Source organism: Python bivittatus, unplaced genomic scaffold, assembly GCF_059951505.1.
Source record: "Python bivittatus isolate LINGU-HERP-01145 unplaced genomic scaffold, Pbiv_v1 ctg000070_np1212, whole genome shotgun sequence".
Taxonomy (NCBI): domain Eukaryota; kingdom Metazoa; phylum Chordata; class Lepidosauria; order Squamata; family Pythonidae; genus Python; species Python bivittatus.
In genome coordinates this window covers 52,205,451-52,221,305 of record NW_028277034.1, presented here as the reverse complement: position 1 = coordinate 52,221,305, position 15,855 = coordinate 52,205,451, and the positions used below count along the sequence as shown (strand labels likewise).

Genomic DNA, 15,855 nt, shown 5'->3' with positions numbered 1-15,855 from the left:
TGAAAATACAAATTATAAAGAAAAGGAAAAGAAAAAGTGAGATAAAGTAAAAGAAAAAGAAGAAAGATATGAAAAATAGATAACTTCCAATCTGTCTCTGGTCTTAGGAATAATAAGACTATCATAAGTGCTAGTTTTTAATAGATCAGCCCCATTTCTAATGACCACAAGAAAGTGCCATGGAATCTGATCAGAAATCGGTTTACTCCAGCAACACACTTCAGTGTCTCACTGAAAACTGTCACTGACTTTCTAGCTATTTGATTTGTTTCACAAGCCAAAAAGATGGTGGGTGGGATATGGAGAAACTGTACACTGGCATAACTGTTCGAGTGTGGCACGAGAGAACCTTAAGTCGGGTGTTGGGTATGGAATGAAGAATGGAGAAGACAAGGACCTGTTTTGTTGGATGCGAACATTAGGTTAGGTTAGGTTATAATTTAACCATAGTTGAATTGACTGGGCTAACAACACTCTACCAAAACTATGCAAAATATATTTTGGATAGAGCATTATATAAATTCAGGCAAGGGTACACATGCAGAAACCTAGTTGTTTGTATCATGCCCCCCCCCCCCCCGTTGGTTTTCTTGTAGTGCTCGGTAACCTGTGGGGAAGGGACAGAATCCAGGCAGGTGTCATGCCGCACTGGTGACCAATGTGATGGAGAAAAGCCAGAGTCCATGAGGATTTGCAAGCTTGCACCCTGCAATGGTAAGTAAGATACTGTCCTTAGCTGCATTGTTTGTTTAGTTGTTAGTTTTATATCTACTTTCTCTCCAGGAACTCATGGGGTGTCCATGGGGATCTACCTTCATTTTGTCTCCATAACAATATCTATTTGGGGCTAAGGGAGAATGCTCAACCCAGAATCATCCAATGAATCTCTTTAGTTCGGGTGGGACTTCAACCTGGGTCTCTCCATTCCTAGTCAAACAAGGGGTCATACCAAGCTCCCTTTCTTACTCTTAGATCTGTGATGAAGAACCAAAGTGGATGTAAATGCCTTACCTCTTTTTGTATAGTCATCTCTCCAACCTCCTCAGCATTCCAAACGTCACTTCAATCCCAAGGGAGGATTTCATGAAAGGATTTTTTTTCCTGGCAATTTAAACATTGAAGTGCAGGAAACCAGATCCAGTAATGATGCAGCCTGATAACAAGATACTTTACAATAAAAGCCTCAGAAAATGACACCAAATGAAATGCTCAAGCATTCTGAGATTGTGTTCCTCTTTTGCAAACAAGAAAGTTTTCAGGAAATAGGAAGACAGATTTTAGCACAATATTATCTGAAATGACGTGTATCATATTTGACACTTCAAGTGCAGGTGGTAGAACAGACCATAGGTGCAGTAGCAAGATTTGACTTAGAAGACTTATAATCAAAATAAAAGATCAATGCAAGGAATAGATTCAGTTCATTTAGCTTCGATGAAAAAGAAACTTAGAACCTATTGGAAGAAATAACAGACTTTGTAAAAATCATACTGGCAAAACATATTCAGAGTAGGAAGGATTTCAAGTGACTTTCAAAGCATCTATCACAATAGCCATGAGGAGGGATAAAAGTCTTGGCCAAAAGAAGGACAAGTGAGAAGGGACAAGCAAATTTCTTCCCCCTGAGATCTAGTGGGCCCCACCCTTTTAGCCTGCTGGAAGGCCATGAAAAGCTGGTTCTTCCCCCAAGCACTGGCCTAGGGTGAGACTGGAGCCCAGCAAATGTATGGGGAAGTGTTGTCTTTGGGGTGCCTTGAAGTGTAGTTTTGATGTTAGTATCATTTTGTTTTCTTTTTATGTTTTATAGTTGCTGCTGTGAACAACACAGGGTTATTGATTATAACTTGGGTGGTCATATAACTCTTTTAAATAAAGAAATAAAAATATTTTGGTCAGGAATCTCAGTAAATAACAATGATGAAGTGTTACAGGTATGAGTATCTTGAAAGCCACTTTAAACATTTTATTAGGGATGTGCAAGCCATTTGTATACTGAGCGTTCCTTGCACAGATCAAAGCAAATGGTTCTTCTCCATAATTCATCTCAAAATACAAAGTCCAATTAAATTATTTTGGCATGGAAGACAGAAATTCCATAAATGCTTTTCCTTCTCCCATCAATTTGTTCAATATTAACCAATAATGGTTTGTAAGCAAAATCAGTTGGTAAGCAAGATCTGCTACTCAAGACAGTTGCCTCACACCAATGATAGGACCAGCCCTGGATTTACTTTGGGAAGAAGGTGAAGCACAGCCTAAAATCAGTCATCATAGTGGTTTTTTAAAAAATGTATATACACACAAATCCTTCCACAAAAAATATACTTGTATCTTGCTTGTTTTCTCTATAAATTAAACAAGGAAAATCTGATTATTCAAAAACCTCTGGAAATTCATATCCACAAGTTTTCATTCTTTTACATTCCAGTCATTGAACTAGTTAGGCCCCATTCTAGAAGAGTACAGACGAGTAGGTTGTATTTGACTGTTTGGGTGAACTAGAAAGAAACATTCTATGGATTCTAAGGACAAAGTTGTGTGGAAGTTATCAGGCACACAACCAGTAAGAGAAACAATCCTGGAACATAAATATGGCTTTCTCTCAGAGTTCTAGGAAGTTTGTGAACATCTGGACACTAGAGGGAAGCAAAGCTTTACCACTTATGGGAGAATGAGAATCCATAGAATGTTTCTGCTTCGTTTCAAACATCTTAGAAAAGATCAGGGCTTCCAAAACAATCCTATAAAGCTGCCATTCATTACAGCACGAAGCATAGGAAAAACCTGCACCCATAGAAACACACACAGCAGGATCCCAGGATTTTCTTGACATCCCTACCAATCATCGGTGGGCAGTTGATGACAAAGTTGCAAAGCTACTGTGCCATGCCATGCCATGCCATGCCATGCCATGCTGCATCTTCCTAAATTTAAGAAAAAGGCCTACATTTAAGAAGGTGATTTAGGACTTGTAGTATTCTTGGCAATAATACAAAAGTGGTTTGCCTTTAAGATCAGCCAAGGATAGTGGAGTGCTGCTACTTAAGAGTGATCGGTTTTTTGTACCATGGAAAGCAGCTGAAAAATGAGGGTCTCACAGAGGGGCACAAAGCATTTCATGGTGGAAAGATCCCAACTCCCAAATGTCTGTTTCTGAACTTAGGACAAGAAGTAGAAGTTTAACAGAACTGTTCCAACACTTTTTTGACCTGTTTTGACCTCAAAACTGACTACAGTCAGAACAACTTCAAAACGCTTCTGCTGTGATTGGAATTCAGGGCTTTTGGTCTGAGGTTGGAATGGGATATGTTTTGAAGTCAGGACATTTCAACTACAAAACATTTGACGTGCTTCTAGTGCCTTGTGTTACGTATGTTTCTCTTCAAGGTTTAAAAAGCAGGAATCAATTAATGCACCTGCAGATTTGAAGTTTGTTGTAATCAGGATGCTAGGGACATGTTCCTTCTCTGCTTTCTAGCAGAGTGATAGTGATAATCCATCAGATAGTGATAGATTGAGTGGATAAGGATCCATAAACTAAAGCTAAATCCAAATAAGACAGAAGTATTGTGGATAATTGGTTCTCAGACCTGGGAAATAGGAAAGTGTCTGTACTGCATGAGATAGCATATCTCCAAAGACCAAGGTGTAAAGCTTGGGTGGGGTCTCCTTGAGTAATCTGTTGCTGAAGGAGTAACCAGAGGCATAGTCAACCTTACCAGCAAAAGGTGTTTGTGGTCTGGCAGCTATCTCCTTCCTGGACCACAGTAGACTAGCCTCAATGATCTATGCTCTGATCACCTTTGGATTGGATTACGGTAGTGCATGCTACACTGGACTGCCCTTGAAAATGTGTGCAGAATTCAACTGCCAGATTATTCAGTGGGACCACATAATACCAATCCTGAAAACGTTGCACTGGTTCTCTTGACCTTTGGGGCTCAATTTAGGGTATTGAAATTAGTCTACAAAGCCTTAGATGGTTCAGGACGGAGGGATTTAAAATATCACTTTTTCCCATACCATTAAACTCATGCATTATGATCAGCTGGAGAGGCCCTACTCACTGTTCTGTTCAGCTCACCATATCCTGGCCAGGAGCAGGGCCTTCCCAGTGGCAGCCCTCAGTTTTGGGAACTCTCTCCCAAGAGATGTTCTCCTGCCCCCCATGCTGTCCCATTTCAGAAAACAGTTGAAGATGTGCCTGTTTATCTAAGCATTTATTGGATCATGCCAACCCCAGGACCAGATTATTTTCTGTTTTTTAACGTTGGATTTCATCGTTGGCTTCATCACGATGGTTTTATTTAAGACTTCTGTTTCTTTCTCTTGCAAATCACTCTGGGCTCCTTTGGGAGAAAGGATGCGAGGGAGATGATGAAGATGGTGATGATGTCCAGAGTCTGTCATCCCCTTGCAAAGGATTTCTCTCATCTCTTGTGACACGAGTAAAGCATACACTATACTAGAAGGGAATGTTAGCAGGCTGAAAAAAAGAAAGAAGATGAGTCTTCTAATGCCAGCACAGGCTTAAATAGATCCACAGTCCCTTTTATATGAAAGGACCTCTTTGCTTCCAGAATGGGCATCCCAGCTCCTACTAAAAGGGGAGTTGTTGGATCTTCTTTAGATTAACAATGTTTCCATGTAGAAAAATAGCCAGCAGGCAGAAGATTGTGAATTGCACTTTTTCTCCTTGATGCACTAGCTATTGCAGAGATGGGTCTCTTGTTTTTTTTTCATTTTCTTTGCAATACTCTACTCTGAAGGATTCTTGCAGCCACAACTTTCCATCCAGCCATATAGGCTCCAGTGGATTCAACAACAGATGCCTTTTTCAGGGTGATTCACCCAAAAAACACACACACACACACACACACAAAGAAGAAAAAAAGAACCATAAAGCTCTTTGGAAAACAAAACCAACAAAATCAATAAAACAGCAGGTAATGGAAGTGTTAAGATCAGATGTTTAAAAACCTCAAAGCAAACATTTTTTAAAGATTTAGTTATAGAGAGGCATCCCAGATGCTTTCCAACACATAGTGAAATGATCAGCAATGCCCCTTAAAACCTTATCATGAAGCAAAGCAGAGCATTGAGGATATTAAGCAATTTCCAGAGAAAAAAATTAAGAAGTCCCAGCTGCCTTTGCAGCAAATGTGTGAAATGTGTGATGTAGGGCTCAGCTTTAAGTGGGTCTCTAAGAAGCATATGGTAGAAATTGCTTTTCTTCCAGGAAACAAGGTACAGTTCAGGTGGGATTTTACTTAATCTTAATGATCCAAACATTAGCCCCCTGGAGATATACATCTAGAGCATTTGAACTTTAAAAACATTGCTAAAGCTTGAAAGAGAGTGCTGGAAGAGAGAAGTAAGTTGCTGTTTACATTTCTGCCAACAACTCCACACTTCCACTGCAAAATGGAACATGGGCAGTTTTCTGGACTGTGTGTCACGACATCATTAGTGTGACTTGAATTGTGCTACCATAGCATCATGATGCACCTGATTCACTCCCCCCACCCCACTCCAAATGTTGCCTGGTGGCCCTCTTTCTGCACCTACTTCCCACTGCTCTGCTCCTCCTGGGATTTTAAAGATTTTAAAGAATGTCATACATTAATTTTGACTCTATCACTGGTTTTAGCCTTGCTATCTTGCCATTTTATTGCCAAGGAAATGAACCTCAATCTGGATATAGTAGCAGAGTTGAATAGGCAACTAGTTTTTAAAATACTACTGAGGTTTGGAAACAGGGTTGGAAAGCAAGTTTCCAGATTCAGAAATTGCAAAGTTCATTAGGGCTTTGTGTCCATCACCGTACAAAATTTGGATCTGGCTCAGAATGGCTCAAAATATAATAATTTTATGGGAATTATTTTATAATTCCCATAAAAGGTAATACTTTCTTTTAATGGTCATGTTTTCCTTAAGTGGGGTAGAATCACAGGTAGGACTGGACCTATTCAGGTTCACCATAAGCCATGGGAATATAATTCTTGCCTGGATTAAACTCTGAACCATCTTTGAGCTTGAATTAAAGCAGCTGGTCAAGCCCAAATAAATCTAGAACAAGCTCATTCCAAACGGATTAAGTGAGATTGTCCATCACTGAGTAATATCCCAAGATGACACAGCTACACAGAAATCCTGGCATAGAACTGGGTATGTGATCAATATTCATAATTTAGCTTCTCAAAAATGCATAGGACAAATACATCTGTGTGCCAGGATAGACAAAAATTTTCTGAAATTACCATGCATCTCTAGAAATACAAGAGAAAGAGATGCCTTGATTTTGATAGCTGGTCTGTTGAGCAATAGCAAAACAAACATAATTTATGCTTAAACTAACTGTCCCCATGGAACAGACTAAGCCAGGATGATGGGCTCTCCTTCACTGAAGGAATTTAAACCAGAGCTGGAGGGCCACCTGTTGGGGATACTCTAACAGTAGATGCCAGCACTGGGCAGCGGGTTGGATTAGATGTTCTCCAAGATCCTTCTCACCCTTACATTCTATGATTCTATATGAAAGAGTGGATCCAGATTTACTCTTATCATAGCTTGCAGCTTGTTTGGCTTGGGGGCTCAGAGGGAGACTACCTCACAGCACCATGTTTCTCAGCAGGTTTCCTTCTTAACACATGATGGGTTTTGTTTTTCAGATGAGCCTTGCCTGGGAGACAAATCTATCTTCTGCCAGATGGAAGTGCTTGCCCGATACTGCTCTATCCCAGGCTATAAAAAGTTATGCTGTGAATCCTGTAGCAAACGTAGCAGCAACTTTCCCCCTCCTTTCTTTAGTGAAGCTGCAGAAACTGAAGAAGATTTCATAGCCAGCCCTGCTGACCTCCCCAAGACTTTGGTTACTCCAACTTCTTTAGTCCCTCCTCGCTCTGAGCGACAAAGTGCTTTGGACAGAATGTCCTTGGCAGAAGACAATCCACAAGCCCTTCTTCCTCAGATCTACAGGAGGGCCCAAGCTGCTAATCCATCCCACTGGAGATTTCGGAATCAAGTTAATAACAAGACTTCTGGGCCAGCTGCATTGCACTATAACATATCCACCAATAATGGGTACCTTCTTAGTCACCGTTCCTCACCTTTGTTTGATACTGGGCCAGTGGTGACCCATAACTCCAGTTCTGCTGACATTCGTTCTTCCCCCAGAACCCCAAAGAGAAATGGAAAGCAAGTCGAAAGACAGCAACCATTAAGACCTTCCACTATAGAAAGATGAAACTTTAGGAATTTTATTTTTAAAGTGGGGAGTTCATGAAAGTGGAGAAGTGGTCTCCTTGCTTTGTCCAAGATATCATGCAAAATCTTCAAACCCGAGACTCATGTAAGTCAACAACTGAAAAAGAGAGAAAAGTGCAGGTTCACTTTACAGTTGCCTCTAGCCATTTCCTCTTCTTCCTCCATCTCCTCCTCTCTTCCCCAAATTTGGCTCTCCTGAATGTTCAGAAATCATGTGATCAAGAAAACCAGTAGCTGAGACCCTGGTCATTTTCCATTGCTCAAAAAAAAAAAAAATCTGTGTTGCTTATCAGCTGCTTATTATTATTATTGACACATGATTAATTAAAGGGGGAAGTGATTGAATTTTGCTGTGGGGTAGAGAAAGAAGCCATTCAGAGATACCAAAGTTTACACTTTTTACAGAATATTTTTACTGTGGAACATTGATGTCCATCTGAATTGTATGACTAATTTATCTCTGCAAACAAATAATACAAAATGATTTAGAAGTGCAGCTGCCGTGTACATAGTGTATATTATTGAGAGAGAAACAGAAGAAGCAGTATTGTTTTTAAGAGTTTTGTGCTTTGCTCAGCCACTTATTCATGGACTTGGCATTTCAGGGTCAGCCTTATTTACATTCCACGGATATACTTATCAGCCAAGGTCTGAAAAGATGGAGAGATGTGTACTCAAGCATTACCATGAGGCTCTGGGCATCCATGAAAGCTTTTTAAAATTTCCAGAAGATCTCTTGTGCCACCTCAGAGACATTCTCAGACAATCTTTTTCATGGGCACCAAGATCAAGAGTATGGGAGAAAGGGACAGTAATTTAGAAATCTTAGAAAAGCAGAACTGTCAGGAAGGCCAATAAGTTGTGGAAATTATGTCTCCAGTTCTTCAGTCCCTAGCAGATATTGTTACATTGAGAACAGTTCTGCCATTTGTAACTCTGTCTGAGGCCATCTGGATTGTTAGCTCTGAAATGTGTTGCTTGGGAAATGAAACGCTCAAAAACAAAGGTAGGCAAGTGATATCTCCCAGATATTTTGGACTACAAATCCCTTACTGTTATAAATGCTGCCTGAAGTTAATGGGAATGGCAGCCTAAAACAACTGGAGGGAAAACATCTGGAGGGAATTTATTTGCACCGCTTACACAATGTAAGTTGAGTAATTGAAATATACTGAGAAATAACGAAAATCAGTTCTCTGTGCCACTGAGGAAAAAGAAATCCAGACAGAATCTTTGCTTGTAGTGAATGAAGCTTTATTGATGTCAGGACTAGCAGTGCCTTCTTCCTTTGCCTGCACCAACCCATGACCGTAGGTTAGCTAGAGCTATTATGTGATGTGCCATCAGCAATGTGCTTCAGTCCAGATTGCCCACTGACTCCCAAGACTGGCCTATCCAATCAGCATTGCAAAATAATTTGATAGCATCGACAGAAGCACTGGATCACCCACTCCTCACCTTATACCATTTTACAAAGAGGTGGATTCTAAACCAGGCTGGCCAAGCCATCACAGAAACTAGGAAGCTGCAAAGAGAGTCCACGAAGATTCACAAAATGGGTGAGCTGGAAGGGACCTTAGATGGAAATGCATGGCCATTGTGCAAGGATGCTAGTAACATCTGCTGTGTGAAAAGGAAGCAGAAGTCACTAGCTGAGCATTTGGTTCCAAGGAATGTAGAATCAAATGGTACCTGATGATAGAGAAACCTTACAGAAGCTAAAAAAGGTCTGAGACCGCTTGGATGGGCGTGGAGAACTGGAGGGTCTCCATGTAGTGTCTTGAACCTCAGAGCAGAAAGATGGGGTGCAAGAATAAATGATGAAGACCATGGTGATGTTGATATAGATGTTCTTGCCATTGCACAAGGGCTCTGGTTGAATCCATAATGTCGCAAACAGCAGAATTAGGAAAGACCTTTATGAAACATTTAAGTCACAGCATTGGACTTCATGGTGTAGCTCAGGTTGCATAAGGAACCGGGTATGTGCAAGAGCAATTACGCTCTTTCTCAAAGAGGTTAGCCACATGCAACTCCCATTGTCTAGCCTCCTTTGGTTACAATAAATGAAGAGCATCTTGTGAAAATAAAACAGAATATACATCATTTGCCTGATTGTCATTCGTTTAGCCAAAGAATATTCTCAGACTAGAAAAGGCTTGGATGCTGACACATAAATGAAGCAAGGGCTGAAAATGAAATTATATTTTTATTGACTCCAAGTTGAGAAAAAGCATATGCGGGTCTTGCCAACTGCCTTACTGCATGTATCCAATGGAGATCAGACACTTGCAATTTGGGTCATTAGGAAACTTGTTGACCATTTGTAGACCTCTGTCCCCCAGAATTTTGCTGAGAAATACTTGTATATAGGAATGAAAAGTAAAGCTATTTATTGAAAAATTGTCATTGCTGTTTCCTGTGCTAGCATTTTATATTCTGAATATTCAGACTAAAATAGTGGCTTTATTCCCTATAGTGCAGAGACAAAAAGAAAAGAAAAGCAAATGTGATGCAGGGAGATACAGCAAAGATGCAGTCTAAATATATATGTGTGTGTGTGCAAGAGCCTTACAGATTTTGAGTTACAAAAAGTAGACATATAGAAACCATGCTCCGAATGATTAAACCTTCCTGCTTAACTTGCCCTCTATTTCTTCGTCTACCACCTGAATGAAGGTGTGATGTTCTAAAACTGGGGAGAAACCAGGACTGACATTTGTAGATGCACGTAAGGACACCACACTCCATTTTTGCTCTACAGTTCAAGTGCTGTGTTGAGAATTCTAACATTCCCCTGAATAAATGCAGAGAAACATGGCCAGGTTCAAAAGTCATAGTGGTCAAGTCACTTCAGCCATTCATTCATCTTTGCTTCATCCTCACCTTTAGCAGGTAATTATCCGTAGGGGCTAGGAGAGGAGAAGAAGCAGACAGTTAGTTACTAACAGAAATTGGAGAGCAAGTTGTAATAAGAGAAGGATGCAAGATGGAGGCCATTTCCTCCTTTGAGTGGCTGTGTTTGGAGGGCAGGCATGACTGTTAGGGGCTAAAACCAACCCCCTTTAATCCTACTACTGACCAGGCTTAGCTGTTTGCACTGCATACTCTCTCTCCCAAACATGTAAGAATTGCATGCAAACACAGCCAATGAATTCTGATTTGCATTGGTAATATTGTCTACCCTATCTGTAACTATTTATTTTAATCTACTCTTGGAATCCAAAACCAATAAAGCTTGATTTTTTATTTTTTTTTTTTGGTCTGCGTGTGGTTACTTTCCCGCCCAACAGTAATAGAAAAACACCTTCTCATTTCCACATAAGTATATTTAGCACCGCAACTCAGCTGGAGAGTGGTCATGTAACATACCGAATTGGGTACCTCTCTATTACACTTTTGATGGAAGTATTGGGTAGTCAGGAAAAGGAATAATTAATAAATGACAGACTGCAAAATGTATAATTAAACTGTTCAGGTTGCCTTTGACTAATATAAAAAGAACACAAATGGACTATTATGTGTGAAGTAGAAACTTGTTACATAATTCCAAAGTAGTGTGTTAGTGTTGGAATTTCGAGTGATCACACTTGAAAGCTAAGGAAATATTTTGAAAATAATTCTTTTATAAGTTTTTTTAAAAGTTTTAAATACATATAGGGGTTGAATAGTGCACTAAAATCTAAAATGTGCCATATTGCCTTGATAATTTTAGAAAACTATCAAGCAACTTCCAACTAGGCTTCCTTCTGGGCAGACATGTATAGTTTTGCTCTGCAGAACTAGAGTGGTTCTATTTTTTTGTAAAAAATATTTCAAATTGCAAAGAAATGTCATGTTCCATAAGTGTCAAGTTCATGAATTAGTTAGAGAAGCAGCCATAGTTCCATAGTTTTGTTTTGCTGGGTTTGCACCCTTTGGATTTTTTTTTTAAATAACGTTATTAAAGTTTTAAAAAAGAAGATAACAACTAATACAAACTAATAAATAAGAAAGAAAAAAGAAAAAGAAAGGAATCAAAGAGAAAGCTAAAAGTGCAAGAAAGGGAAAAAAAGAAAAATAGAAAAGAAAGAAAACGATACAAAAATGTGGTTTACTGTCAAGGTTTGCTTGGTTAAAGCAGGAATCCATCCACTATGTCCTCAGGTCCTAGTTGAAGAAAGTACTCAGACACAATAATTAGTTTTCAGTGTCTATTTACATACATAGAGCAACATACAGAAGTCTTCTGACGAACAGCATACAGCAGTTCCACAGTGGTCCAGTGAGTCAATATAATAGTATCTAATTCAAGTTCAATGTAGAATAGCGAGCGTGAGAGAAATCGAGAGAAAGTATACAGATACAAATGTACATTTATACATCCAATGACCAATAGGAACGTAATTGCATCATCCTAGTATACATATTTCATCATCTTCTTTCATCATCTTCCTTCCATTCTTACATCAGCTTCCTTTCAGATATAATGACACAGCATTATTTCTGCTGATTAATGTTCTGTATTGTAAATTCTGATGTGTATTTCTACAAACATCAACATTTACGATCTTTACAGAAGTTAAAAGTACAATTATAAATTTACCTCTTTCTCTAAAGTTACAACATCACTCTCTTCTTTCTATAATCTATCCTGTCTAATCATCAAAACCATAAAGCTTAAGGTTTTTTTTTTCTGTTTTATGCAAAAGGTCCATAAGTGGTTTCCAGTCACCAATTAATGTAGATACTGTCTTTTTTCTAATCAAAGAAGTCAATTTAGCCATCCCAGGGAGTTCCATCATCTTCACCAACCATTCCTCCATTGCCGAATCTTTCCATCTTTGTGCATACAATAATCTTGCTGCAGTTATCGTATACAAAGTTCCATGACTTTTTTCCAACTGTTTGTCCATCAATCCCAAAAGAAAGCCCTCTGGTCTCAATTGTATATTAATCTTTAAAATTCAAAATCCTCTGAATCAGTGTATGTATTTGAATCCAAAATTTTCTTGCTTTTTTACACAGCCACCAAGCATGATAAAATGTCCCTTCTTGTTCTTCATATTCCCATAATTTCTCTGGTGACATATACCAATGGTACATCATTTTGTAAAAATTCTCTTTAAGATTATAACATAGTGTACATTTCAATCCTTTCAACCACATATTTTCCCTTTGTTCCATCTGTATACTGTAACCAAAGTTTTAGCCCACTTTATCATACATTCTTTCACTTGTTCTTCTTCTGTTTCAAATTTCAATAGAAGTTTATACATTTTAGCAATTCCATGTTCATCATTCGTACTTAATTCCATTTCAAACTCAGTCTTACAATGTTCAAAACCATAAGCTCTTTTGTCTACTTTAAATCTTTCTAATAACTGTAAATAAGAAAACCATTGGAACGATCTCCCTCTGCCATCAATTCTTTTCTTGATTTTATTTTTATTTTTTTTGGTATTCCTCTTGACAAAATTCTAGTATCTCATGATAAATTAGCCATTTTCATTTGCCTATTATTTCTCATCTATAAAATCCTTTGTGTGCTGAGATCCACAAAGATGTCTTGGGGCACAACCTGGGTTTGTATCTATTCCATATTCTCAATATGGCTCGTCTAACATAATGATTTTTAAAATCCACATTAATTTTGACATACCACAGTTACCCATGCCACCCAAATCTCAGGTCATGTTCTTCCAACTCCAAAAGCCTTCTATTTCTCAGCAGCACCCACTCTTTCATCCAAACCAAACAGCAAGCTGCAAAATACAATTTCAAATCAGGTAAACCCAAGCCTCCTCTTTCCTTTGCATCTTGTAAGACCTTACATTTAACTTGTGGCTTTTTTCCCCTGCCTCAGAAATTTAGATACAACCTTTTGCCACTGGTTAAACAGGTATTGTCTGGAACAAAAGCATCATTCTAAGCAAGACATTCATTTTATCACAGAAATTCTCCCCAGCAATGACAATTGTAGTTTCTCCCATCATAACATATCATTTTTAACATAGTTACATATAACTCACATTTGTCATAGTGATACCCAGATTACTTTCTTCTCAATCTTAAAACCCATTTTATTCATCAATTCTATTTGATCTTCTATCTTCATGTTTTTTGTTAACATATTCATCTTCTGTCTGTTGATCTTAAAACCTGCCAATGCACCACATTCTTTTAGTTTTTCCATTAGTGTTTCAATTCCCTTTGAAGAATCTTCCAAAACCAACACCAAGTCATCTGCAAAAGCCCTTAATATGTAAGTTTCTTTTTAATTGTTACTCCTGCAATTCTCTCATATCTGTATTCATTATTTCAAGAACCAAAATAAACAAGAGAGGAGATAGTGAGCATCTCTGTCTTGTTCCTTTTTTTAACTCACACGGCTTTGTTAAGTCTACTGTGATTACTATTTGTGCTTTCTGTGAAGTATAAATTGATCTTACCCATTTTATAAAGTTATCTCCAGAATTCATATCTTCCAAAACTTTGAACAGGAAAGCTCATTTCAAATTGTCAAAGGCCTTCTCCACATCTAAGAAAATCAATGTGACTTGTTTTTCATTATGTTGCTTCAAATATTCCAAAATGTCAAACATATTTCTAAGACTGCCCTTTAACTGTCTTCTACATAAAACCCCACATTGATCCTTGAATAAATTCTTGTAAAATTATTTTCAGTCTATCGGCTAGAATCATAGTAAACAACTTCCAGTCATTATTCAGTAATGATATCAACCTATAGTTAAAGTCAGATCTTGTCCCTTTTTAGATATTAGTGTTATTTTGGCCTCTTTCCAACTTTCTGGCATATTTCCACCCTCTAAGTTCTACCCTCTAAGATAGAATTCGTTGTATTTTGTAAAGTCTGTAAAAGTTCATCCTCAAAACATTTATAATAAGAACCTGACCATCCATCTGGTCCAGGCACCTTTCCTGGTTTAATCTTTTTTATAGCTTCAGAAACTTCCCTTATTGTTATTGTTCTATTCATAGTCTGTTTCTGATCCTCTGTAATCCTCAGTAAATTTTGTTTCTTTAGGTATTCATCTATTTTCTCCAGAGATGTCACTTGCCTTATATAAGTTGAAATAATATTGATGAAATACTTTTTGCCTGGCCATGCTATCCATTAATACAGTATCTCCCTCTTGTAGTTTCAGTATCATTTTCTTTTCTTTTTCTTTTTGTAATTTATATGCCAATCATTTCCCTAGTTTGTTTGCAAAAAATTTTTCTTCACATAGTTCATTTTTTATTTTCATTTCTCTTACTGTTAACATAAATAACTGTCATTATAAAAGCTTAATTTGTTGAGAAATTCTTATCTTCTCTGGAAATTTCTTTAATTATTCTTTTCTCTTTATCTCATCCAAAATAACTTGTGTTTTCCCTTGTGTCTTCTTTTTGAGTTCACTATTATGTTGTATGAAATAACCTTTGAGAAGAACTTTACTTGCATCCCAAACCATTCTTAAATCAGTACCTTTGTTTAAATTATTTTCAAAAAATTATTTTAATTTTTTTTTTTACACTCCTCCACTATTGCTTCTTTCTGTAACAACATTTCATTTAGTCTCCATCTAAAAAACTGGATTTCCTCTCACAGGATTATGATCCAAAAAAGTCTTTGGTAATATCTCTACTTTAGAAACCTTAGTGACCAAAGTCTTTGTAATCCAAACCATATGTATTCTTGAAAAGGATCTATGTCTTTCAGAAAAGTAGGTGTACTGTCTTAAAGTGCCATTTTTCATATATCAACCAACCTAAATTGCCCATGAAATCAATGAAAATGTTTGGTAATTTGCCTTGAGTGGTTTTAATATTTTTTCTCAAAAGTTCTATCTAGCTGTGGGGAGATCGCTCCATTCTAATCCCCCATCAAACACCAATTTTCATAAGAGAAACTTATTAATCTCTCCACAAGTCCTTTATAGAACAGTACTTTATCCTCATTTGGGGCATAAATTCCCAATATCACAGTCTTAGTCTCACGCAAATTAACTTCCACCCCAGCAAATCTACCATGTTCATCTGTTCATACACGTTCTGGTTTTAGTTGGAGATTTATATACAAACCAACTCCATTCCTTTTTTTAGTTCCCGCTGAAATAAATTCTTCACCCAAATTTTTATATATATTTTATGTCCTTGTTTCTAATATGTGTCTCTTGCAGGCAAATTATATGTTTTAATTTTTTCAAATAATGATTTTTGTCTCTCTTTTGAGGAGCCTTTGCTTCATTTATATTCCATGTTAAGCATTTGTAATCCATAATCAAGCCAACATTTTAGAAAAGTCAATACCTGTAGTGCCTAGTTCAGTATCATCCCTTTCAGTTTCCTGTTACACCTGCTGAAGTTTTTGTGTAGTCTCATCTGACACCTCCATTTGGAACTCCTCCAATTCTTCTTTAAATTCTTCTAGAAATTCCCTCGCCTCCTGGATAGAATTTAGTCAAAACATCTGCTGTTTAAAAATAAAAATCATACCTTCCAATTTGTTCCATCAAAATGGAATCTTTTTTTCTTTTAATCTATCAGTCAAAAAAGAATACTCTTTTCTATTATGCAAATTCTAAAAGGAATTTATTTAAGAAC

At 37.6% G+C, this 15,855-nt stretch overlaps 1 protein-coding gene across 2 annotated transcripts in view; it reads left to right on the top strand.

Moving 5' to 3' along the window:
• The window catches only part of ADAMTS3 (ADAM metallopeptidase with thrombospondin type 1 motif 3), a 124,849-nt gene extending 114,347 nt beyond the window's left edge, over window positions 1-10,502 (top strand). For both annotated transcript variants that reach the window (XM_088133178.1, XM_088133177.1), the window contains exons 21-22: window positions 597-714; window positions 6,672-10,502. In XM_088133178.1, the coding sequence (XP_087989304.1) occupies window positions 597-714; window positions 6,672-7,246 (693 nt within the window). In that variant the 3' untranslated portion in view covers window positions 7,247-10,502. The remainder of the gene's footprint in view (window positions 1-596; window positions 715-6,671) is intronic.
• The last annotated feature ends 5,353 nt before the right edge of the window (window positions 10,503-15,855 follow it).